The sequence below is a fragment of the Nerophis lumbriciformis genome, linkage group LG13 (genome assembly GCF_033978685.3).
Source record: "Nerophis lumbriciformis linkage group LG13, RoL_Nlum_v2.1, whole genome shotgun sequence".
NCBI classification, from domain to species: domain Eukaryota; kingdom Metazoa; phylum Chordata; class Actinopteri; order Syngnathiformes; family Syngnathidae; genus Nerophis; species Nerophis lumbriciformis.
The window spans coordinates 35,305,650-35,332,170 of record NC_084560.2 but is presented as its reverse complement, the minus strand read 5'-3'; the positions used below and the strand labels follow the sequence as shown (position 1 = coordinate 35,332,170).

At 42.3% G+C, this 26,521-nt stretch overlaps 1 protein-coding gene across 4 annotated transcripts in view; it reads left to right on the top strand.

The window, feature by feature from the left end:
- Positions 1–26,521, top strand: part of ttll4 (tubulin tyrosine ligase-like family, member 4) — a 40,638-nt gene that overhangs the window by 8,888 nt on the left and 5,229 nt on the right. For 3 of the 4 annotated variants that reach the window (XR_012050782.1, XR_012050781.1, XM_061970898.2), the window contains exons 3-20: positions 4,944–5,322; positions 5,384–5,501; positions 5,593–5,669; positions 5,742–5,805; positions 12,498–12,616; positions 12,689–12,799; positions 12,879–12,955; positions 14,069–14,260; positions 14,345–14,427; positions 16,839–16,967; positions 17,051–17,173; positions 20,054–20,152; positions 20,218–20,352; positions 20,419–20,547; positions 20,622–20,718; positions 20,858–21,068; positions 26,253–26,320; positions 26,403–26,473. Coding sequence is in view for 2 of the 4 variants with exons in the window: in XM_061970898.2 (XP_061826882.2) it covers positions 4,944–5,322; positions 5,384–5,501; positions 5,593–5,669; positions 5,742–5,805; positions 12,498–12,616; positions 12,689–12,799; positions 12,879–12,955; positions 14,069–14,260; positions 14,345–14,427; positions 16,839–16,967; positions 17,051–17,173; positions 20,054–20,152; positions 20,218–20,352; positions 20,419–20,547; positions 20,622–20,718; positions 20,858–21,068; positions 26,253–26,320; positions 26,403–26,473 (2,282 nt within the window). In the remaining 2 variants the exon portion in view is untranslated. Of the gene's footprint in view, positions 1–4,943; positions 5,323–5,383; positions 5,502–5,592; positions 5,670–5,741; positions 5,806–10,457; positions 10,539–12,497; positions 12,617–12,688; positions 12,800–12,878; positions 12,956–14,068; positions 14,261–14,344; positions 14,428–16,838; positions 16,968–17,050; positions 17,174–20,053; positions 20,153–20,217; positions 20,353–20,418; positions 20,548–20,621; positions 20,719–20,857; positions 21,069–26,252; positions 26,321–26,402; positions 26,474–26,521 lie in introns of those variants that run through there. The other variant, XM_061970897.2, reaches the window with a different exon arrangement.

Here is a 26,521-nt window from a genome sequence, read left to right as displayed (position 1 = left end):
GTCACTATCAGAGCATCCCTAAGCTCTGATGGAAGTTCTTCTTTTTCCCAGACCTTGAGGAGAAGGGTGTGGATGTGGCGCTGGAGATCTGGTCCGCCTTCCGTTAAGATCTCAGCTGGGATCCATCTGGACCAGTGGCCTTGTTGTTCTTAAGGCTCCTGATGGCACTTTTGACCTCAGTTATTGCAGGAGGTTCTCCCATGTCTTCTCTGATGGGACTCTGAGGGATGTGATTGGTAATGCCTGGTTCAGCTGTGCCGTCACAGTTGAGAAGTTTTTGGAAATGCTCTTTCCATCGAGCATTGATGGACTCGTTGTCCTTCAGCAACTCCCGCCCATCCTCTGAGTGCAGGGGGTTTAAGCTGTGGTGGCTTGGGCCATAGATGGCCCTAGTGGCATTGAAAAGGCCTCTGGTGTCACCTGAGTCTGCCAGTCTCTGGATTTCCAGTGCCTTTTCTGTCCACCAAGTATTCTTAAGCTCTCACCCGGTTCTGGATGTCTGCCTTGGCTCTGGAATGGGCCATTCTTTTTGCCTCACATGCCGTATCATTTTGCCAGATATGAAAGGCTTTTCTTTTTTTGGAGATGAGCTGTTCTATCTCTGTGTTGTTCTCATCAAACCAGTCCTGATGTTTCCTGGACATGTACCCAAGCGTGGTTTTACAGGTATCAAGGATGGTGAACTTGAGCAGACTCCAGTGCTCTTCAATGTCATCAGGATATTCCTGTTGGAGGCTTTCCCCAACAGAGGCGTGAAGTCACTACTGGGTGGCAGTGTCATCCAGGCTTTTCAGGTTCAGTCTTGGCCAGATCTGCTTCTTTTGAACCCTCCTCTTTCTCTCGAGTTTGATGGACATTGTGGAGCGAATGAGGTGATGATCTGTCCAGCAGTCGTTCGCATCAATCATGGCTCTTGTGATGTGCACGTTACGGCAGTCCCTGGCTCGTACGATGACATAGTCAATAAGATGCCACTGCTTGGAGCAAGGGTGTCTCCAGGATTAAGTTAGTTTTTCTGGCGAAACAGTGTTGGTGATTGTGAGGTTGTACTGCACACATTTACTGAGAAGCAGAACTCCATTGGAGTTGGTTTTTCCAATGCCTTCCTTTCCTATAGTGCCATCCATAGGTGGTAGTCCCGGCCAACCCTGGTATTGAAGTCTCCCAAGAGGATAATCTTATCTTCCTTGGGGATACTTGACAGGACCTCATCCAGGCAGGCGTAGAAGGTCTCTTTCACTTCCTCTTCAGAATCTAAAGTAGGGGCTTACGCACTCACAGCTGTAGCCATCTGGTTGTTGGCAAGCACCAGGCGTGTGGTCATAAGACGCTCATTGATCCCCACAGGAAGTTCAGAGAGGATGTTGATGAGCTGGTTTCTGATGGCAAATCCAACCCCATGGATCCTAGGTTCATCAGCAGCTTTTCCTTTCCAGAAGAAAGTGTATCCACCTTTCTCCTCCTTCAGTTGTCCTTTGCCTGCCCCCATCGGGTTTCGGAGAGTCCAGCTATGTCGATATGGCATTTCCTCAGTTCTCTAGCAACTGTTGCAGTTCGCCTCTCCGGTCTGTTGCTGGTTGCACTATCCATCAGAGTGCGCACATTCCAGGCTCCTAAATTCATATTGGGGCGGTATGGCGTAGTGGGTAGAGTGGCCGTGCCAGAAACCTGAGGGTTGCAGGTTCGCTCCCCGACTCTCACCATCCAAATTGCTGCCGTTGTGTCCTTGGGCAGGATACTTCACCCTTGCCCCTGGTGCCGCTCACACCGGTGAATGAATGATGAATGAATGAGTTGTAAAAATAAATGATGGGTTCTCACTTCTCTGTGAAGCGCTTTGAGTGCCTAGAAAAGCGCTATATAAATCTAATTCATTATTATTATATTTCTGTGTTTCTAACCGCAAAGTGGTGATCCCTCTGGATGCGGTATTCCAGTCGGGAGGTCTGAGGCAGGCTATTTTTAGGGCACCTTTTCTAGCCCCTTCCCCGAATGGGGTGAGCAGAGTGGATCCTAAATAGGGCTGCTCTGTCATGGGTGCAGCTGCCAAAGGGCACTTTCTGCCTCGTTCCAAGAGCCCAGCGACTGAATCTTACACCCACCACCTAGTGTGCGAGCTCATGACTAGGGGCTTCCAGATCTCACAAACCTGCCCCTGTCGCCACTTGCTGGTCACCATAGGACTTTGGACCAGGATGTTAAAATGGATCCCTTTGTGGTGGATGCCTGTGCGTGACTTTGTTTAACGTGGGAGACTGGTGCACAGACAGTCACCACACGATCCTTGACAGAGCCGGGTCAGGGTCCAGTGGCATGGAGTCCAAGATGACTGGGGACCCTTTTCTGCTGCAGCCTTCAGCCGCCATCCCAGCCGTTGTGACGCTCCATAGGGTCAGCAATCATCCTCCGCCTGTTCCACCTTTGAGTTCTTGGGTTGTTATTTCCCCATAACTGGGCCCACATGGATGTGAGGGTGCCTTCTTCTGCCATCGCAGCCGTTGTAGTGGTTCTTACGTCTACCGTCTACCGCCTGCACTGCCGTTGAGGTTTTCGCCGTATCCCTGGCTAGGGGGAAGTCGGGTACCAGCCCTTTGCCAAGGGCCACCTGGGGTAACAATAGTAAAGAGGTTAACCTCCTAGTGCCCCAAGATCCCCAAAGAGGAGCCTCCACTGCCAGATGCACTTTAACGTCATGCCCGGGACGAGCCCGTACAAATATGCATGAAAACACTCCTACATACACCACACATGGGACTGTTAAGTAAGTAAGAATTGTTTTAGTTATATTGTAAAACGTACAAACGTTGCTTGGAGGTATGAATGAAGAATCCGTACGAGTAGAAACGCTATGGGCGATTAAAAAGCGGTACGGCACTTTTACTTCCGGTTCAGAACTTTAAACCGTAGGAAACACTGTAAAGGTTCACCCCAGCAGCACCTGCAGTAAGAAAACTCGTCCAAAAGATGGTGCCGTAGCGCAAACACCTACTCACCCTTTGAGGGTCTTTCCATGTGTTAGGGTCGTCAGCGAAGAAAAATGTTGAAATTAGCCACACCGTTTTTATAAGCTGCAGGCTGTAGAAAAGAGGAATAACCTAAAAGTGAGTAAAGTACAACAAAAATGTTTAGAACTACAAATCAACTTTCCTCTGTCACTTCTTTTTCTCTTTTTTTGTCATCATTTACAAAGAAGATGGAGCTGCCTGTGAGTGTTTTCAGGTGAGGCAGGCTGCGCACACATCACCCGGTACGCTAATTTTGTCGCTCGTGGCTTTTTTGGTAAAAGAGTATCTGATTACCTGCTAAATCTAGTGACATTGCTGTAAGTGGGCTACCCTCGTCCTGCATCTTCTCTGACAGACCAAGTGCATTTGAGGTGTGTTAACAAGACAGTCCCCATATTATGTGTTTATGAGCTATGGCCAACAAGTATTGCCAAATCTATTTGTGGCCATCCAGATTTAGATTCTGCTCAACAAGATGCGATGATCCAATGCTCAGTTTTGTCAGAGTGTTGTAATAAACAGTAACACATATGTACACTACACACAGACACACACACACACACACACACTCACACACACGCGTAGACAGCCCTCTGTGTTTTTCACCAGTAAAAATATCTACCGAGTTCAAATATTTTGCCCCTCTTTAGTAACCAAAGTATAAAAATAAATGTATGTGTTAAGTCCTGTATCTATTATCTATTTGTATGTTTTTATTATGGCTGCAGCTATCTATAATTTTAGTTATCAAGTAATTGGTCCATTAGTTTGTTTGGTTATATGAGTAATCAGATAAAACACACTTATAGCCTCAATGCATATTTTAGGAAAAATTGTTTAAATAAACAAATATTTGAATACTTGCCCTATCTTTCGTGACCTTCTTTTACCTTGTTTTACCTTCTAAATTCCTTCTTCACCTTTTATTTACCTTCTATATTCCTTCTTTTACCTTCTATGTACTTTTGCCCTCTATTTCAATCAGTCAATCAAAATGTATTTATATAGCCCTTAATCCCAAGTGCCTCAAAGGGCTTCACAAACCACAACATCATCCTCTGATCTGAACTCACATCTTCTAGCTTGTATTTAACTTATTTTTTTTTTTTTTTTACCCTTCTATTTACCTAGTACTTACCCTTTATTAACCTTCAATTAAATTTTTTTTTACCTATTATTTTACCATCTATAAATCATCTTCTTTTACCTTTTACTTACCTTATTTAAACCTTCTATTTACCTCCCTTTACTTTTTGTTTACCTTATTTTTACGTTGTATTTACTTTTTTGACCTTTTATTTACCTTCTAATTACTGTACCGGTACCGTGTTTTACTTTCTTTTTACCTCCCTTTACTTTTATTTACCATCTTACACATGTTGCTTCTTTTACCGTTTGAACCCTTTTTTTTTTTTTTTTTTACTGTCTTTTACCCTTTATTAACCTTCAATTACATTCTTTTACCTTTACCATCTATATTCATTATTTTACCTTTTATTTACCTTTTAATTACCTTATTTAACCTTCTATTTACCTCCCTTGACTTTGTATGTACCTTAGTTTACATTTTATTTACTTCTTTTACCTTCTAATTACTGTACCTTATTTTACCTTCTTTTTATTTCCCTTTATTTTTATTTACCATCTTTCACATACTTTTACCTTCTTTGGTCTGGATTTGATAAATTGTTATTAGTTACATTCTTTAAATCATGAATTGAAACAACATGATTTAAATCAAAGCTTTTTTCTAATGGAATTAAAATTTGCAGTCCAAGTTGTTATACAAAGTTTGTAAATAACCCGTAATAGGAAGACTTAAACGTTGTTCTTAAAAGAAAACAAACCTATTTTAAATGTCTATTATTTATGTTTTATTGATTATATTTTATTTATATCTCATGTTCAGTGTTTTAATACATATTTTGGTCTCCCTAGCTTGAAGCTGCAGAAAGTTCCACCCCACCTTCAGTGCCTCCTGTATGCCTTACTCCTTTTGAACACCCGGGGGCAGCGTCGCGTAAGGACCCCCCCAGCCTTGACCAAGTGGATATGGGCGGACTAACAAATGCAAGCACGGCGACAAACTCTGCCACCAAGTCCAGTCCGGTGCAAAACTGCCAAGTTAAATCAGACGCTGCCAACAATCCACTGCAAGTTGTTGGCGTTTCTCTGCCGTTCTTTGGCAGTCAGTTCCTGGATGCGAGCAAGAAATACCCGCAGAATTTGGGTTATGCCACCACAACCCACAACGGTCACGTGTCAAATGCCCACAGTGTCACTGCTGCACTGCAAAATGAGCAGAGGGCAACGCCAGGTAATCACACCTGTCGATGAAGACACGTCGACATGTTTTCAACCACTTTCCCGTCCCACAGGCGCCTTGGTGGGCTCTGTGACCACCAAGATCTCCGCCATCCACCTCACCAAGCAGGGGCGAGCTTCCGTGTCTCCGGAGTGCCCCCGGGCCTCGCCGGGACAGCCTGAGGGCGCCGGGTAAGATTGTCCCTCCCCATGTTCCACGACTTTGTTGGAGCCCTGACCGGGTGCTGGGACTCTCACCACCGTTATTTGTGTCTTCATCCAGCCCAGAGTGCGTCATGCAGGTGGATGGCGACGAGGAGGAGCTGCCTGACGAGCAGGAGAACACCTGCAGCGATGATGGTGAAGACTCCCGACGTACAAAACACTCAAGTGACTTTCCCGCCAGCTACTGACTCAGCGAATTGTTTTCAGATTGTTCCGAGTCGTCCTCAGTCTACGGTACTTCCTCCTCCGCATCCATCGTGAATTGCTCCGGGTGAGGATAGTCTCCTGTTCAATACACACACAAAACAACATGAAAAATGTCTCTAGAAGATTCCATTCTGCTCCTTAAAAACACTTGATATCCTCTTAAAGTTGTTTTTATTAGCATGCAGTACTGTGGAACCCCTGAAGTTCAACAGTTTATTACAGGACACTGGGTCACCTCCCTGGTTTAGAATGTTTAAAAAGAAATAACATTTCTGTAGCGCCATCTGGAATTGGCATATTTTACTAGACCGTAACGTGTCAGTCTCCATGGTGGTTGTTAGGGCTATAAACTAAAAGTGTTTTATATCAGTGGGTATCTATAACTATTGAGATTTTTTATGACCAATTGAAAATAAGTTGCAGGAGAAAAATATATCATCATCATCATCATTTCTTTTTATTCCTTTCATGAAAATACATATACAAGCCATATACAGTTGACACTTTCATTGTTTTTTGTTTCTTATACATTTCCATGATCAGAAAGGAGCAGATGGAAGAATACTATTCTTATATTTATCTGCCCCCTTTTTAACACAAATTATTTAGATGACTTTATCACTGTTCCCTCCTCCAACACCTCGACTCCAACATACTTTTAATTTCCGTTTAAGCATTTTCAAAATGACATGTTCCAATCAAAATCAAAAATCAGTTTGATATAATTCCAGTTGTTTCTTTTTGTAACTCCTTTTAAATTCAAATATATTCTTGCAGCTTTTTAAGTCTTTGTCTAAAGAATTCCATGCTTTCACACCAGCAACAAATAATCACATTTGCTTCAAATTTGTTCGCACTCTTGGATATTTAAAGTCATACGGCCTTTCTGTGATTCTCATCTTCCGACGTGAACACAAATAACTTTTGTAAGTCCTTTGGAAGAACTTTATTTCTAGCTTTGAACATCACTAATAGAGTATGCAATTCTACAATGCCTTTTAGTTTTAATAATCCAGACCTAATGAAGAGTGGATTTGTGTGGTCTCTATATCCTATAGAAAAATATATGAAATGTAAGCATTTTTATTTGATGTTACCTTCCTCTGATTATAATCCCCTCAGCTATCAAGGCACAAAGGAAAAGAAATGTCAACACAAGCATGGGAACACTCAAACCAGAGTCGTTTTCCGACTGGCGGAACTTTTTGGAGTTCCTATAACCTTTTTAGTCCCCAGGCCGTTTTTCGTCGTCTTCCGAAATAAGGGAACTAGGGGCTACGGCCCTCAGATCCTAGAACCATTTTAGCTCCTATTCTGAGGCAGGGTCTAAACTGATTCCATAGGAACTAAAATACGTAAGTGTTTGGTGATTGGTTGAACTGACAAACTACGCATCTCCTAGCAAAAAGTCCCACAGAGTTCTTTGCTATCCTTTCGTCTTTCATGAAACGAAGAAATATCGGCTGTCGCTGGATTCCTCGTGTCCTTACTCCCTCGATGTGCTATTAACGTTATTAGATACCAAATTTTAGCACCCATTGTTATTGTTCCTTGCAAGCAGACGATTATGAACACAGTAGCCTCCGAGGTCTCCATTCTTGCTTGTGTTGTTTCTTTGTTCACTTTTCGCGGGCGGGTTGTTGGTTGTTTTGCAGTGGTGGGTGAGGCGCTAAAGTACTACGTCACGGGTCGCAGGCGGATATGCGTCACACATGTTTCTTGTCAAGTCCCCAGCATCCCCAGCCATGTGCCATCGTGAAAAGGAAAAGTCCCTAAGGGGAATGGTAGTTCCGATAACTAAACTCGAGTTCAGAACTGTGTCCCGAGAACTAGTATATGCGAATGTAAACAAAATAATAGTAAAATCACATCGAACACTTAACAATAACCTCTTCAAATGAAGGTGGAAAAAATAAGGAATATGTGGGGAATGCTTCATAAAGTGTAAGAAAATGGTGCAAAGTGTGAAAATGTAAACACAGAGAAACCTGAGAAGAACTTTTTTCTGCAGGTTTAGTGCCAGGAAGTTACAGCTGTGCTCTAAAGGGTGAGGGCCGCTCAGATCTTGGTAGCGCTGGACAATTAATCGAATTTCGATTATGGCTTCTCGCGATCATGAAAATATAATAATCGGGGGGGGGGGGGGGGGGGAATGCAAATTCCGGAGCTTGTGACGGTGAAACGGATGAGTTAGCGTATGAGTGAACAAAAGGCAATGTCGACTCGTATGGGATCTCATCATGGTTACTACTTTTTATTTCACACAGCGCTAATTAATAATCATTAAACTCAACAAATAAAATAAGGCGTTGAAGTAACAGCGGACGGTGTCACATAATTGGTCAATAGAACAATCGGCTGAAAAACACAAAATATCAGAGAAATTGACATAAATATAAGTGAAAAGCTGTCATTTGTGAGGAGAAGCAACATTTATTTGGGAAAATAATGTGTCGAACGCTCATTCAGCCCTGAAACACGTCCTAAACTAAACAATGTTAAGACGGTCACTTGAAAGAGCGACTAAACTACGAAGCTAAAGCTAGCAGGAACAATCCATACACACACAACACATCTCATCTGCTTGTGTTGTTGTGAATGACATCATTCATGTAAGATCAATGTACAAACAGGAGGACAGCGGCTGCGCTCTTTTTTTTTTTTTTCCGCTTCAAGTCCTTTCTTTATGCGTCAAGCTGAGAACAGCACAGCACATTTCCCACCTTCACAATAATAGCCACATCCGGCCTGACTGCGCTAACAAAATAAAGGTTTCAAAAAAGTACCTTACACAAGCATAATGTACTTAAAGCACTTATTGATATTTTGACACAGTGACCTACATTATTGGTCAAAATTGTCCAAACAATAAATGTGAGGATTTTTACAGTTAATTAGAAACATTTTATACATTTTTGTTTGACACAAAAGCACACACTCTATGGTGGTAAAATAAGTGCAAAAGGTAAAAAACGCAATTGAAACAGAAAAACTGATTTTTTTTTTGTATTTTTATATATAGCTATTATTATTTAAATGTATTGTTATTACTATTATTTTACTTGTTGTGGTTTATTCGTTACTATTGTATATCTATTTTTTAAACTATATTTAAAGTTGAGTTTTGGTGGTACAATAAATACTGTTCTCAAATAAGTGAATAAATGTGTAATTAATCATGATTATTATTTTTGCCATAATCGCCCAGCCCTTGGTCTTGGTGGGGACGAGCGCCCTGCGTCATTTACAGACCAATGGTCTGACTACGGTCCCTATGAAAAAAGTGTCATACTGTCCGGGTGACCTTCCCTCTTTTATCCACAATTTCTTAATTTTTCTTCACTTTCTCTTCTTACTCTATGCAAAGAATCAACCGCCAAATAAGCAAACTTGATAGTTGATACTGTTACCTGATTGGCTGTTGGTGTGTCACTCCCACTTCCTGCGTTGATCGGTGACCAGAGAGCGAGTGTCTTTGTTCATGCAACGAACCTTGGTTTGCATTTCCGACAAATAAGTTTTATTGCAGGCATTTTTTATTGATACCGATTACGTGTCTATGGCGATATATATTGATAACGTTTTATCTCCGAGCCCTGAACCAGTATAATATTCGGACTTTAAACTTGTTATTTAATTGCTCCATCACTGTTTTGTATATACGGTACATTCATAATACTAGCCAGCTGTCATAATGAAGTGGCATGGCCTACCATGATGTACATGTGTAAACTTAATGAATAACTAATTTAGTTAGCGCCTTTAACACTTTGTTTTTGACAGCTCTTTTTTTTTTTTTTTTTCATTTTATTTTTATTGACATCCAGCATCAGACATTCCTATCCATTACATCATATTCACATCAATCATATATCTATTGTCTGCCCTAAATGTCAAAATATTTTTGTTTATATCCCACCCATACCACTCACCCCCCCAAAAAAGAATCCAAAAACAACAACAAAAACAAAGTAATATCTACAAAAACATCAATTAAATAAACAAAGAAAGAAAGAAAAATAAATAAATAATAATACATTAATAATAATAGTAATCAGAAATAAAATAAAATATAAACAGATACCCATATATATATATATACCCACACATACATATATATATATAAATACATATATATACATACATACATATACACTTGAAGGGAGTAATCCCCTTTTTTTCTTTCTTTTTTTTTTTACATTAAATTTACATATGGGGACTTTTTGCACCACAGGAAACTGGAAACCTAAACATGTTACAAACCAGATAAAACTAAACTTTCATCAAGCTGTGTACCTTTTTTAAAATGAACTGTAAATGTGACATAAAGAAATGCACTTTGTCATTCATTTTACTGGCTGAAATTATGTTGATTTCTCAAAATCCGTACCTGCTTCTGGTGTCTAATTGGTGCCTCCTCCCCCGCCCATAACATCCATCACTCTCTGTGAACATGTCCATTCTCTGCCAGGGCATTGTTGCGCGGGGAGGTCTGAAAAGCAGCAGAGCGTGGTGGAAAGCTCTGCAGCATTGTGCAGCATGTTGTTGGCGCTCTGTGAACAAGTGCCTACCAAACACTCGTAGCTGCTTCTCCCTTCAAGCCAAAGGGACCGGTCGCTATTGTCGCCGCCTCTCCATTGTTTGTGCGGTCATTAAGGGTCACCTCATTGCCCTCCCTCTCCTAAAAGCTGTACTTCAGGTGCAGGAAACATAAAGTTAGCTTACCTTAGAGCAGGGAGCGGCGCTTATCATCCACTCATCTTCATCTGTCCATTTCTTCTCCTACATGACCGTCATGTGAGTGCATTGCTTTTATTATCCATTGGACAACCTCCTCTAGCTCTGTTATGGTGGTATTTTTGCTAATAACAACCATTTAAGTCTCACTTTTGACTGCAGAGTCAAAATGATCATCCTGTTGGTACCTGTCATTTATTTTGGAAGTGGCATTTTTCTATGATTAACACTTTTTATGATTTACCTTTTGTATTTTATCAGTCATTGGACAGCTATACAAACATTGTCTTACAATATGTAACACATATTGGTAATGTATTTCAAAACCTGTTATTGGAGGTCCACCAGCCCAACTGTACATATACCGGTACTAATAATCATTGAGACAATTTTTCCCCCAGGTCGCTGGCATGTGTGAGTGGACTTAAGAACAGCTTATTTATCGCCCATGTTGAAACAAGTCATTCAAATTACCCTATCTTCCGGACTACTCAGTGGCCTAGTGGTTAGAGTGTCCGCCCTGAGATCGGTAGGTTGTGAGTTCAAACCCCGGCCGAGTCATACCAAAGACTATAAAAATGGGACCCATTACATCCCTGCTTGGCACTCAGCATCAAAGGTTGGAATTGGGGGTTAAATCACCAAAAATGATTCTCGGGCGCAGTACCGCTGCTGCCCACTGCTCCCCTCACCTCCCAGGGGGTGATCAAGGGGATGGGTCAAATGCAGAGGACAAATTTCACCACACCTAGTGTGTGTGTGACAATCATTGGGACTTTAAAGCGTGCACCGGTATATAAGCCACACCCACTAAATTTAAGGAAAACATACTGTATTTTCCGTATATTAGCTGCACCGGACTATAAGCCGCAGATACTGTAAATACTTTGCGAGTGTTCAGTCATTTCCACAGGACTGCAATCTATTTGTGGTGGGGTGATGACGTCATCATCTAATCAGCCATTTTCATTGGCCATTAAGTATTTAATGTACCGTATTTTCCGGACTATAAAAAAAATATTTTTTTTCCATATATTAGCCGCTGATATATATGTTGTGAAATGAGTTATTTACAAAGAAAGATTTGGCAAATGTTTATTTACATACCTTAATTGTTTCCAATCGGTGTCTGTAACACGGCAGTAAAACGACTGATCAAACAAAACAGAAGTCACTAGCTGCGGAAGCTAGCTCTCCAATCAGCTAAACAGACTCAATAACTCCACGGTGACGTTTTGGTGAATTTACTGAGGAATTTGTGAAACTGAAAAAATACAAATAAAATGCCATTGTACCGGTAAGTTGATAATACTAACACAGACACTCATAAACGTGTTAGCCTATTAGCTAATGCTAACGACGGCTCGCTTCATTACATTACGATAGCACGTACAAATATGTACGAAAACACTACAGACATTACACATGGGACGGTCTAGTCAGTATAACTTGTTTTAGTTATATTGTATTCCCGGGCGCGGCCGCCGCTGCTGCTCACCGCTCCCCTCACCTCCCAGAAGGTGATCAATGGTGATGGGTCAAATGCAGAAAATAATTTCACCACACCTAGTGTGTGTGTGACAATCATTGGTACGTTAACTTTAACTTTAAAACTTATAAACATTGCTTGGAGTGATGCATGAAGAATCCATACGAGTGGAAATGCTATGAATGGCTAGAGGAGGGATCGGCATTTTTACTTCCGGTTGAAAGCACTAAATAGAAGGACATTGCAGCACTTCCAGTGAGAAAACTCGTCCAAAAGAGGGCGCCATAGCACAAATGATAATGCACTTATTCAGTGCATTTTTTTTATTTTTTTTAAATGATTAGTATAATGGCCATCAGCGAATAAATATCCATAAATTAGCCGCACCGTTTTATAAGCAGCAGGGTTTAAGGTGTAGGAAAAAATAGCTGCTTATAGTCCAGGTAATTACTGTAAGTCGCATACTAAGTTTTCTCCTGTGTTTCCGTACACTGAAGAGAAACTGTTCCAAACTCTCTCTCCCCCCCCAGTGTCGAAGAGCCCATGTCGTTGGAGGTGAAGGATGAGCAGGAGAAAAGGCCGGCTCTCGTTCCCAGCCTTTTCGCGCACATGCCTCCCACGCTGTACTTCAGCACCGCCAATGAGCAAGGTACGCACGTGTGCACGCTATGTGGCGTGGTGAGAGCGTGCTGGGATTAGCTTTGGGTTGTCTCTCCTGCAGTTGAAATGCTGCCCGAGGAGCAAAGACAACTTTTAAAGTGGAAGATCAGCACCGTGACGCCCAATGTTGTGAAAAACACAATCAGCAGGTCCCACTTCACGCCCACCAAGAGTAAGTTTGAGCAAGCGTCATGTTTTTGTGCTCATTTCAACATCAAAAGAGAATTTAATGTAAGCCTGTCATTGTTTAGAAAGCCATGACTGGATGGGCTGCTGGGGCCACCACATGAAGTCTCCTTGCTTCAAGACTCTTCAGGAGCACCAGAAGGTGAGCACCTGATGCTCCTCTAAAGCAGGCCTGTGCAATTATTTTGACTCGGGAGGCCAAATTTCGAGAAAAAAATGTGTCTGGGGCCGGTATATCTGTCTGTGTCTGTGTGTGTGTGTATGATCTGTGAAAATCTGCTGTACAGAATGCGTGCTTGGGTCCTATTTTTAGGAACACTAATACAAAACCTCACAATCATGTCTGATCGAATGCTAAAAACGTTATGACAGACCGCCTTAAAAAACAGAATGGAATTTTAATTTTTTTTACTGAATGAGACATAAACATAAAGAATGTGGGATTTACAATATTAACTATGAACGATAAAACACTGAATATTGACAACATATGAACGTCACACCCCCTCTCGATCGACATATTTTACAATCAAGCGAACAACACAGCGAAATATGAACGCAAAGGTTAAAAAATAAACCCACCTACAATCAGATATGTCTGATATATGACTAAGCTTTAGAACTTTGTTGTAAAAATCGTGTCTGTCCCTGACACCCAGGCTGGCCGTTCTGGAAACACTCTGTGGAAACGCTCCCCACCCACACTGCTTGGTGTCTCGTCTGAGCTGCTGGGACTTAGATTACCATAGTAACTAGTATGCAAAAGCGCAGATCCCAACCATTGAAATACTTTGTATAGTTCAAGACTTGCGGTAATTTGAAAACATCACTGCCCATCTTAAAGATCTAAAAAAATTATTTGGGAATATCCGGCAGGCCAGATTGAAAAGCTTAACGGGCCGCATGCGGCCCCCGGGCCTTATTTTGCCCAGGTCTGCTCTAAAGACGTTTATTTGGTATTTACGGCGTGGCGAAGTTGGGAGAGTGGCCGTGCCGGCAACCTGAGGATTCCTGGTTCGATCCCCACCTTCTACCGACCTCGTCACGTCCGTTGTGTCCTTGAGCAAGACACTTCACCCTTGCTCCTGATGGGTCGTGGTTAGGGCCTTGCATGGCAGCTCCCGCCATCAGCGTGTGAATGTGTGTGTGTGAATGGGTGAATGTGGAAATAGTGTCAAAGCGCTTTGAGTCCCTAGAAGGTAGAAAAGCGCTATACAAGTATAACCCATTTACTTTCGTCTCCCTCTGTCCCAAGTTGAACCACTTCCCCGGAACCTTCCAGATTGGCAGGAAGGACCGGCTGTGGAAGAACTTGTCCAAGATGCAGGTCCGCTTTGGCAGGCAGGAGTTCAACTTCTTCCCTCGCACCTTTGTCCTCCCTCAGGACATCCTGCTGCTCCGCAAGGCCTGGAAGGATGGTTCCAGACAGAAATGGATCATCAAACCTGTAACGCTTATTATAATGTATACAGAGTCTCATCACCCACACTTTTTTTTTTTCAAACAGTATTTCTCATTTACGTCTAAACAGCCCGCCTCAGCAAGAGGAATCGGAATCCAAGTCATTCACAAATGGAGCCAGATGCCACGAAAGAAATCGCTTTTGGTCCAAAAGTAAGTAGGCCTTAAGGAGTCTTAATTAGGGATGTGTTCAGACTACCTGTATTTTTTTGGAACCGGTACCTAATTAGGTCGGTCCATGAGGATCGTGAAGATTCTGCACTGATGATACTCTTATCGGTATTTTTTTACCCAGCTGACCGACGTAATTATGACACGCTGTCACATTCAGTTCAGCTGCCGCTGCTTCACATTGAGATCAGCTTTGAATAATGACAAATAGGGAAGCAACACCACGCACTAGTTCGTAATACAATATTTATTCTTCAAAAGTTCCTCTAAGTCACGCATGCGTTTTATCAACCGCCCTCTAAACAAACCATTAATCCACAGACCAATGATAATCCACTCAAGTGAAAAATGTAGGTAATGTAATAATCCATATAGTTGCTTTGAAGCAAAATAGCATCCGCTGTGACTGACAGGTCTCTGGTTGTCGTCTGACGTCACTCCATTGCACCACGTTTGCGTGTCAATGAACACATTTTGCTTAAATGTGTTCAGTTCCTTCTGTCTCTTGACTACAAACTGGACGATCGAGCGTTATGCTTGCTCACTGAGTCTTTTTTATTTATTAATACACACATCGGTAGCTGTCAACACTCAGTATGGCGTCCGGTCCGTCACTCAAATACGTCCGTGTGCAACTTAAACACAAATGGCAAGTCCTATTGTTAGAAAATGCACACCCACATAACATGCTAATTGATTGTATTGATTTCTATGATACACTTGATAAGATGTATCATGTGGAACACTTTTTCTGCAGGCGAGCTACTTTTCAATTGACCAAGTCGAGGGGATCTACCACATTCATATATATAATTTATATTTATTTATTTATGAAAGAGAGGTTTTTGTTAACAAGTGAAAGGTGTTTATGGATAATACAAGCATGTTTAACACAAATGGAGTCCTTTCTTTCATGAAGACAAGAATATAAGTTGGTGTATTACCTGATTCTGATGACTTGCATTGATTGGAATCAGACAGTAGTGCTGATAACGTCCACATTTTCAAGTGAAGGAGAAAAAAAGTCCTCCTTTCTGTCCAATACCACATGAAAGTGGTTGTTTTTTGGCATCTTGTTTGTCCAGCTTCCATACTCCTTTTTATACACTTTACAAGAAATACATTGGTGGCAAAATCCGTAGCTTGCTAGCTTGTGCACGCCAGCTTTCTGAGACTCTTATTTTGTTAGCGCAGGCAGGATGAAGCAGCGCTTTTATTGTGATGACAGGAACTGTGCAATCGGTCTTTAGAGTTTTGACGGCAGGTACGGCGCGAGAGTCTTTTCAAATAAAAAGTGTTTCTCGCCTTCCTGTCGGTCATTTTTTCTTAATACTGAGCTCGCAGCAGCCAGTGTCATTTCAGAAGATCCTCAGGGGGTGCTGTGAATGTCAATCAAGTGACGAAAGTGACGTCTTACTGAAGATTGATGATCGCAAATTTTTAGGTCTATTTTTTTCATGCCTGGCTGGCGATCGACTAACACACCGTCCGCGATCGACCGATAGCTCGCGATCGACGTAATGGGAACCCTTGATGTAAAAGGTCTGTTCCCTGCACATGTGTGCCATACATAATTATTATTTCCAGCTGAGTGTAATTGTAATGAATTGAAACAGAGTGATGGACCTGTGTGGTGATGACATAACTGCATTTCATTTTGCACTGCACACATAGTTGACTTGTTTAAGACTTGATAAAAGACTTCCCTGCTCTGAGATGTTACGGTACATCACGTTGGAGGTGTTCAACCTCTTGTGCTAATAGAAATGCTAATTAAAATGCATTTTTCACATCTTCATTTTCACAAATTACATATAGTACCAATATCGACAATTGGCAACAAGAGAAATATCCAACATTTCTCTTTTTTTAAAATAAATCTGTACATCAGATATGATCATCTACAATATGATTTGCCCAAGTGGGTGGACAGGACAGATTAAAAAAAAATTACATAAAAAGATTTAAATACATTTTTGATTTTTTTTAAATTACCGGTAGTTAAGAACCGTTACAAATAACAATCTTTGTTGGAAAAAAAAAAGTTTTTGACACCCCTAATAGAGGGGTACATTATCATCTCGTGTGTCTGGCAATGCTGGTGTGGGTCCTGCTCTGGAAGAATCTAGAAACATTTCCATTCCATCTTAAAAGAACCACAATTCTTTTTAACTTTGACTTGGTGAGTGGATGTGCCAATGCCTGTTAATTGTGCCATAACAATCATTTGGCACAGCTGTGATAGTCATAAGCTTGCTGTATGCACAAATCGCTGTTATGGCATTAATTTTCCACGTAAGTACTCACTTGTGAACCGCATCATATCATTTGTTGTGCTCACGAGTCCGACTTAGACCTTTCAGCATTGGTCAGATATTAATTGTTTATTTCAGGTATCTGCACAAGCCCTACCTCATCAGCGGCAACAAGTTTGACTTGCGCATCTACGTCTACGTGACCTGCTACGACCCGCTCAGAATCTACATCTTCTCAGACGGACTGGTCCGATTCGCCAGCTGCAAGTCAGTGCGGAAAAATTTGACGATTTACCAAAAGGACGATCACAAAAAGGCTTTATGGAGTTAAACTGTTCCTCTCTTGGCAGGTATTCATCCTCTATGAAGACGCTGAGCAACAAGTTCATGCACTTGACCAACTACAGCGTCAACAAGAAGAACTCCGACTATCAGGCCAACAGCGACGACAAAGCCTGCCAGGGACACAAATGGTAACAAACACATTACGGTAGTTCAGATAGTAGGGCTGGACAGGTAATCAAATTTTAAATTAGATTTCGATTAGGACTTCTCTCGATTATGAAAATACAAAACCCAAAACCAGTGAAGTTGGCACATTGTGTAAATCGTAAATAAAAACAATACATTGATTTGCAAATCCTTTTCAATTTATATTCAATTGAATACACTGCAAGACAAGATATTTAATGTTCGAACTGGTAAACTACATTTTTTGCATATATTAGCTCATTTGGAATTTGATGCCTGCAACATGTTTAAAAAAAAAGCTTGCACATTTGGCAAAAAAGACTGAGAATGTTGAGGAATGCTCATCAAACACTTATTTGGAACATCCCACAGGTGAACAGGCTAATTGGGAACAGGTGGGTGCCATGATTGGGTATAAAAGCAGCTTCCATGAAATGCTCAGTCATTCACAAACAAGGATGGGGCCAGGGTCATCACTTTGTGAACAAATGCGTGAGCAAATTGTCCAACAGTTTAAGAACAACATTTCTTAACCAGCTATTGCAAGGAATTTAGGGATTTCACCGTCTATGATCCGTAATATCATCAAAAGGTTCAGAGAATCTGGAGAAATCACTGCACGTAAGCGATGATATTACAGACCTTCGATCCCTCAGGCAGTACTGCACAAAAAAACGACATCAGTGTGTGAAGGATATCACCACATGGGCTCAGAAACACTTCAGAAAGCCACTGTCAGTAACTACAGTTTGTCGCTACATCTGTAAGTGCAAGTTAAAACTCTACTATGCAAAACGAAAGCCATTTATCAACACCCAGAAACGCCGCCGGCTTCGCTGGGCCCGAGCTCATCTAAGATGGACTGATGCAAAGTTGAAAAGTGTTCTGAGGTCTGACAAGTCCACATTTCAATTTGTTTTTTGGAAACTGTGGACGTCGTGTCCTCCGGAACAAAGAGGAAAATGCCCATCCGGGCTCAGGAACACTTCAGAAAATCACTGTCAGTAACTACAGTTGGTCGCTACATCTGTAAGTGCAAGTTAAAACTCTCCTATGCAAAGCGAAAGCCATTTATCAACAACACAATGCCATCCATCCATCCATTTTCTACCGCGTGTCCCTTTTGGGGTTGCGGGGGGTCAACACAATGATTATTTGAAACAAAAAAAAAAAAGTCTCAGTTCAAACATTAAATATCTTGTCTTTGCAGTGTATTCACTGGTTTTGGGTTTTGTATAATAAAAAATATTAAAAATTAGTTTGGGATCTCATTATAGTTGCTATTTTTTATTTGACACAGCGCATGTATGCCTAATCAATAATCACTAAACTCAGGAAAAAAAAAAGTAAGTCATAATTTTTCCGCGTTCATAACAGCTGACGGAGTCACATAGTTGGCCAATAAAATGGAATCCGCTGATAAACACGAAATAATATCATCCCCTCGCTAGTTAAAAGCACTGCTAAGTAAGGTTAGGAGGAAAAAAAGATGAAGCTAAACGTCCGTGTGTGGGAATATTTAATCTTTAAACTGAGTGAGCTACACAAACCCATCAGCACGGACGAACGAGCAGGTTTGTTGTGACAAAAAAGACAACAAAACAAACCACCTGACACAGTTTTTCCAACTGAGGGAAAGAAACTGCACTTCGAGATGCAATTTTTAGCTAACAGAGAGTCCCTTATTTTTATGTTTGTTTTACCCATTTTGAATGATTAAGGGTTTGACCTTCCATTTATCATGGTAAAAAAATAGTACAGTAATGATCAAACGTTTTAAGTATTCACGTGTGTGCGTGTGTAAATATTATATTAATATGATGGATATATGAATAATATATTTGGAGATTGAAAGTATGTGAATGTTTGACTCTTACTTCTGTGACGACTTTAAAGTTTTGTAATCAATCAGAAATTTCAAGCAGCTAAAATGTGCCAATATGGATAAATGTGGAGGGAGTGTTTTACATGGTTTCCATCATCCTTTGTGATGAGTGTAATTTAGTTTGTTTTTTTTCATAAAAAAAAAATCATAACATCCAAAATGTTCAGTGAGCAGGTTGTTATGTGTGTTGACCTTTGTTAGTTGCTTTATTTTTTCACCATGACTAGGGAAGCTTGTAGGGGCTTCACGGTGGCAGAGGGGTTAGTGCATCTGCCTCACAATACGAAGGTCCTGAGTAGTCTTGGGTTCAATCCCGGGCGCGGAATCTTTCTGTGTGGAGTTTGCATGTTCTCCCCGTGACTGCGTGGGTTCCCTCCGGGTACTCCGGCTTCCTCCCACCTCCAAAGACATGCACCTGGGGATAAGTTGATTGGCAACACTAAATTGGCCCTAGTGTGTGGATGTGAGTGTGAATGTTGTCTGTCTATCTGTGTTGGCCCTGCGATGAGGTGGCGACTTGTCCAGGGTGTACCCCGCCTTCCGCCCGATTGTAGCTGAGATAGGCTCCAGCGCCCCCCGCGACCCCAAAGGGAATAAGCAGTAGAAAATGGATGGATGGATGGATAGGGAAGCTTGTTTGGGTTGTGTCATAAAAATAAATGCTGTGCTGATATCTCAAAGCACTTTCAAGGGTCATTGATCGTATTTACTCACATTGCCCACAAGATGGCTGCAAATATGTAGCATTCAGAGACTGTCTGGTGTAAGAATAATTTGAAAGCACCCTACGATGATGTCTCGCGGGCCAAATTGAAGACACTGGCGAGCCGTAGTTTGGACACCACTAAGCTTTTGACCATATATAACGATCTGCAGTAGGACATGGGCATTACATTTGTTTTAAGTTGCATGAAAAAGCATTAATTAGATTTGCTGATACCTGCAGAAACACTGTTCTGATTGGTGTACGTGTGGACTTACTGCATGCATGTTTTAGGACTTTGAAGGCTTTGTGGCAGTATCTCGGCTCCAGGGGAGTCAACACCACCTTAATTTGGGAGAAGATTAAAGACATCGTCATCAAAACCATCATAGCGTAAGAGTTATGCTTTCGGAAGATGCTTTCGGTGCCGGAGTTTACCGTCTCATGTGTGTCGTCAGGTCGGAACCGTATGTGAACTCCCTGCTCAAGATGCATGTGCGGACACCTTACAGCTGCCACGAGCTGTTCGGCTTCGATGTTATGCTGGACGAGAACCTCAAACCCTGGATCCTGGAGGTCAACATTTCGCCCAGGTGAGACGCCGCGTGCATGTTGTCCGGTAAATACCCCTCCGGTCGGTTAATGTGTTTTTGTTTTAGCCTCCATTCCAACACAGCGCTGGATGTTGCCGTAAAGGGCCAAATGGTCCGAGACCTCCTGAACCTGGCGGGTTTTCGTGTTCCTCAACAAGACGTCTCCAGTGGCAGCACGTCCAGCATCAACAGCAGGTAGGAGGAGGGTGTGTGGTTCACTTGTGGAAGTGAACATGCATGTTGCTGATTGTGTGTTACTGCACGTGTAGTCTGTGTGGTGGCAGCAGAGAGACCACCCATCCGGAGGTCTCGGTTGATGAGAAGGTCAAACGAGCTTTTTACCTCAAAAAGCGCTTTGCTGACCAGGTACACAAACACTCAATGACTGAAAGGTTGAGGGATTGCTATTAATTGTAATTCACCAACATCACCACTTGGTGTAGCGACTACACTAACAATATATTATGCAGCTACTCGGTTATGCTCACTATTGGTAATACTTCAGGCCTTCCTGGCAACGGTGTTGGACGTCATGACCCCCTCCGACGTACGCGTGCTCGCAGAGTCCGAGGATGAGTTGAGCCGCTGCGGGGAGTTTGAGCGCATTTTCCCCTCGCCATCGGCGTCTCGTTACCTGCGCTTCTTTGAGTGTCCGCGCTACCTCAACATGGTGCTGGACCAGTGGGAGCGGAAGTACTGGAAGAACAGGAGTAAAGGTTTGTCATTTTATGCGTTTCACTTGATATTCATTCCAGTCATGTTAACTAATAGTCTAAAGCAGGGGTGCCCACACTTTTTCTGCAGACGAGCTACTTTTCAATTGACGAAGTCAAGGGGATCTACCTCATTCATATATATAATTTATATTTATTTATTTATGAAAGAGATGTTTGTTAACAGGTTAAAGGTGTTCAATGATAATACAAGCATGTTTAACACATATAGATTCCTTTCTTTCATGAAGACAAGAATATAAGTTGGTGTATTACCTGATTCTGATGACTTGCATTGATTGGAAACAGACAGTAGTTCTGATAACGTCCACATTTTCAAGTGGAGGAAAAAAAAAGTCCTCCTTTCTGTCCAATACCACATGAAAGTGGTTGTTTTTTGGCATCTTATTTGTCCAGTTTCCATACATACATTTTTATACATTTTACAAGAAATACATTGGCAGCTTGCTAGCTTGTGCATGGTGGCTTTCTGAGACTCTTATTTTGTTAGCACAGGCAGGATGAAGCAGGGCTTTTATTGTGAAGGCAGGAACTGTGCAGTTGGTCTTTAGATTTTTGACGGCAGGTATGGCGCGAGAGTCTGTTGAAATAAAAAGTGTTTCTCGCCTTCCTGGCGGTAATTTTTTCTTAAATAATGATCTGGCAGCAGCCAGCATCGTCTCACAAGAACCTCGGGTGCCGTGAATGTCAATCAAGAGACGAAAGTGACGTCTTGGTGAAGATTGATGATCGCTAATTTTTATGACTATTTTTTAATGTCTGGCTGGCAATGGACTGACACACCCTCCACGATCGACCGGTAGCTCGCCATCGACATAATGGGCACCCCTGGTTTAAAGGCTGTAAATAACTTGTCTTATCTTGATTGATATCAGATATTCAAATCAAATAAAACTTTATTTATATAGCACTTTTCATTCACGGACAAGTAGCATCACAAAGTGCTTCACACAAAAAAAGAAAGAAGAGAAGGAAACACAAACGGTGCATCTGGAACATATTCACAGCACTTCACTTTTTCACATTTTGTTATGTTACAGCCTTATTCCAAAATGGAATACATTAATTTTTATCTTCAAAATTCAACACACAATACCCCATAATGACAATGTGAAAAAAAATGTTTTTTTAATTTTCCGATTGATTAAAAATAACAAATCTAATGTATTCACAGTAGAGATGCGCGGTTTGCGGACACAACCGGGTGGCAGTTAAACCAATTCGGAAATATATATACATAGTTAAATGTTGTTACCCACATACGAAAAATGAGCAGGCACCTGCAGCATATGCCACAACAGAAGAAGAAAAAAAAAAGAGATGGACACTTTTACGGAGCGCAGAAGGGACGCCTCGCCGGGGTCCGGGACCGAGGCCCCTTCCCCCGAGAGGGCCCCACCGGGAGCCGTAGCTGAGGTGATCCGCGAGAAGGGCCCGACGCATGTCCAGGGTCACCACCGCGCCCACCGTACCGACACCCCGCCTCGTCCGCCTTCGCCGCGGCCGGCGTCACGCGCAGCAGGTAAGCAGCTTACCTGCCCGCCACCCCCGTTGCCGGGGGCGCGTAACAGGGGTCACTCCGCGCGCAGTGCGCTCACGAAAGGGGTGGGGCAAGCAGAACTGGCGCTGCGGGATGAACCGAACGCCGGGTTAAGGCGCCCGATGCCGACGCTCATCAGACCGCAGAAAAGGTGTTGGTTGATATAGACAGCAGGACGGTGGCCATGGAAGTCGGAACCCGCTAAGGAGTGTGTAACAACCCACCTGCCGAATCAACTAGCCCTGAAAATGGATGGCGCTGGAGCGTCGGGCCCATACCCGGCCGTCGCCGGCAGCGAGAGCCGCTAGGGCTAGGCCGCGACGAGTAGGATGGGCGCCGCGGTGCGCGCTGAAGCCTCGGGCGCGAGCCCGGGTGCGAGGGACATCGCACCTCCACGTGCTTGGAGGTGCGCTCAGCGCGACTCCCAGATGATTGCTGCATTGGATCAGTCGCCTTTCTTTAACAGGCAAAAGCTTTATAACCTCACTAATGCCTTGCATCGTCTATATTAGATATATAACAACGGGCGGGTGCGGGCGGGTGCGGTGTTGATTAAATGTTAATTCGGGTGGATGCGGATGGTTGACGACTTTTGTCATGCGGTTGCGGATGAAATAATTGCCTATCCGCGCATCTCTAATTCACAGCCTTTATTCAATACTTTGTCGATTCACCTTTGGCAGCAACTACAGCCTCAAGACTTTTTGAATACAATGCCACAAGCTTGGCACACCTATCTATCTTTGGGCAGTTTCACCCAGTCCTCTTCGCCCATTCCTCTTTGCAGCACCTCTCAGGTTGGATGGGAAGCATTGGTTTTCCTCTAGGATGTCTCTGTACATTGCTGCATTCATCTTTCCCTCTACCCTGACTAGTCTCCCAGTTCCTGCCGCTGAAAACCATCCCCACAGCATGATTCTGTCACCACCATGCTTCACTGTAGGGATGGTATTGACCTGGGGATGAGCGGTGCCTGGTTTCCTCCATACATGACGCCTGGCATTCACGCCGAAGATTTCAATCTTTGTCTCATCAGACCAGAGCATTTTGTTTCTCAGTCTTTCAGGTGCATTTTGGCAAAGTTTTTAGTAAAAAGTGGCCACTCTACCATACTGGTGGATTGCTGCAGAGATGGTTGTCCTTCTAGAAGGTTATTCTCTCTCCACAGAGGAATGCTGTAGCTCTGACAGAGTGACAATCAGGTTCTTGGTCACCTCCCTGACTAGACTAAGATGAATGCAGCAATGTAAAGAGACATCCTGGATGTAAACACTTCCCATCCAACCTGAAGGAGCTTGAGAGGTGCTGCAAAGAGGAAAGAAAGTGCCCAAAGATAGGTGTGCCAAGCTCGTGGCATTGTATTGCTGCCAAAGGTGCATCAAAGGCTGTGAACACTTATGTACATATACATTTTTTAAATAAATTTGCAAATTAAAAAAAATAATTATCACCTTGTCAATATGGGGTATTGTCTGTAGAATTTTGAGGACAAGAATTAATGTATTCCATTTTAGAATAAGGAATAATAGCAAAATGTGGAAAAAGTGAAGCGCTGTGAATACTTTCCGGATGCACTGTTCAGACAAACGCGCGCACACAGCGCTATTGACAATACCAAAACAGAACATGGCATGGCACTGAAGATTGAGGAAAAAAGCCAACTCTGAGGCGTCCCCACTGGAGAATAACTAAAATTAACGCCATCTAAAAAATAGTATGAAACTTATTATGAAATATATGTAGAAATCTATCAAAGTGTATTTATATAGCCCTTAATCACAAGTGTCTCAAAGGGCTGAACAAGCCACAACGACATCCTCGGCTCAGATCCCACATTAGGGCAAGAAATAACTCAACCCAAGGGGATACAATGAGAAACCTTGGAGGGGACTGCTGATGTGGAATAATAATATATTATTACGTTACTAAAAACACAAGTCATAATAATAGCAATAAATAAAATTGAAAATAACACAATAAAAATAAAATAAACAAGTTTAATTAGTAGGAAATATTGGTCATATTTCAGCATCTTAAACAAATATAATATGCATCTGATATTTGCATCTAAAATCTTTGATATAAGTTCTGATTCAAGCAGTCCTGCAGTGCTTTTATTTGTGCAAAGCTGGACTGCGAGTTGACATCTAAATGTCCTCCATTAAGCACACAAGTTTGGTCTCTTTTTCTATTTTAATCAAGTCATTTACAAAATGTAAACATGGTAGGCTATAGGTTACTAGTAGATAGCAGCTACGCAACAGCTTAGCACACAAGTTAGTCATACAAACAGTATTGCGGTCTAAAATACCTGTAGCACATTTGTCGATATAAGCAAGTATCAAATAATTATAGTTACATATTACTTACACATACAAAGTCTCCAAGGCAGAAATGTATTAGAAAGTATCCAATAACAAACGTGTCCGCAGCATTCAACTTAATGGGTCTTGAGCTTAACTTAATGTACTATTCTGACCACTAGGCGTTACCAAAAACAGTTACCACTCCACTTCAGGTTAAAGCAGTTCTTCCCAAATAGTGGGGCAGGCCAATTGACTTGATTTGTGTTTTTGTTTTGTAGGTTAAAGTGTTTTATATATTGTGCTCTTGAGTTAATGTTGCTGATCACTTTGAATGTATTATTATTTGAGTGACTGCGTGGGTTCCCTCCAGGTACTCCGGCTTCCTCCCACCTCCAAAGACACGCACCTGGGTATAGGTTGATTGGCAACACTAAATTGTCCCTAGTGGGTGAATGTGAGTGTGAATGTTGTCTGTCTGTGTTGGTCCTGTGATGAGGTGACGACTTGTCCAGGGTGCTCTTGGCATTCTCTCGATGAGCTTCAAGCAGACCTGTGAAGTGAAAACCATTTCAGGTGACTACCTCTTGAAGCTCATCGAGAGAATGCCAAGAGTGTGCAAAGCAGTAATCAGAGCAAAGGGTGGCTATTTTGAAGAAACTAGAATATAAAACGTGTTTTCAGTTATTTCACCTTTTTTTGTACATAACTCCACGTGTTCATGTGTTCATTCATAGTTTTGATGCCTTCAGTGACAATCTACAATGTAAATCCATCCATCCATCCATCCATTTTCTACCGCTTGTCCCGTACCCGCTCCAGACTCCAGATAGGCTCCAGCACCCCCGGGGGCTGGAGGCGGAAGGCGGTGTACACCCTGGACAAGTCGCCACCTTATTGCAGGGCCAACACAGATAGACAGACAACATTCACACTCACATTCACACAATACGGCCAATTTAGTGTTGCCAATCAACCTATCCCTAGGTGCATGTCTTTGGAGGTGGGAGGAAGCCGGAGTCCCCTAAGGGAACCCTCGCAGTCACAGGGAGAACATGCAAACTCCACACAGAAAGATCCCGAGCCCAGGATCAAACCCAGGACCTTTGTGCCACCGTGCTGCTACAATGTAAATAGTCATGAAAATAAAGAAAATCCATTGAATGAGAATGTGTGTCCAAACTTTTGGTCTGTACTGTAGTTCAAGGTTATGGTTGCCCTAAAGTGACCAAGCGGCTTTCCTGGTCGTCTGCTGTCATAAAACAGAAGTTCTAGATGTCAAAATCAGCACATGCAGAGGTAAAGAAGTTGTTTTATGTGCAGGTGTCAATCTGCTCAGGACTTTGTGCCAGAAAAGAGTTCATCTGGGTACCAGTGATCCTGCTCATTTGGTAAAAAAAACAAAAACAACACAAGCATCTTTATTGCTTTTAGTCTGAATTATTTAACCTGATCATGAATATGTCCAACTAGTGGTCCAAGTGTAGCAACATGTCCAAGTTTGACCACCACAGAGAAGAACCCGTCAACCCACCCAGACCCAGGTGTGAATTTAGAGCTCATCTATCATCAGATGCAAACACTGCAATGGA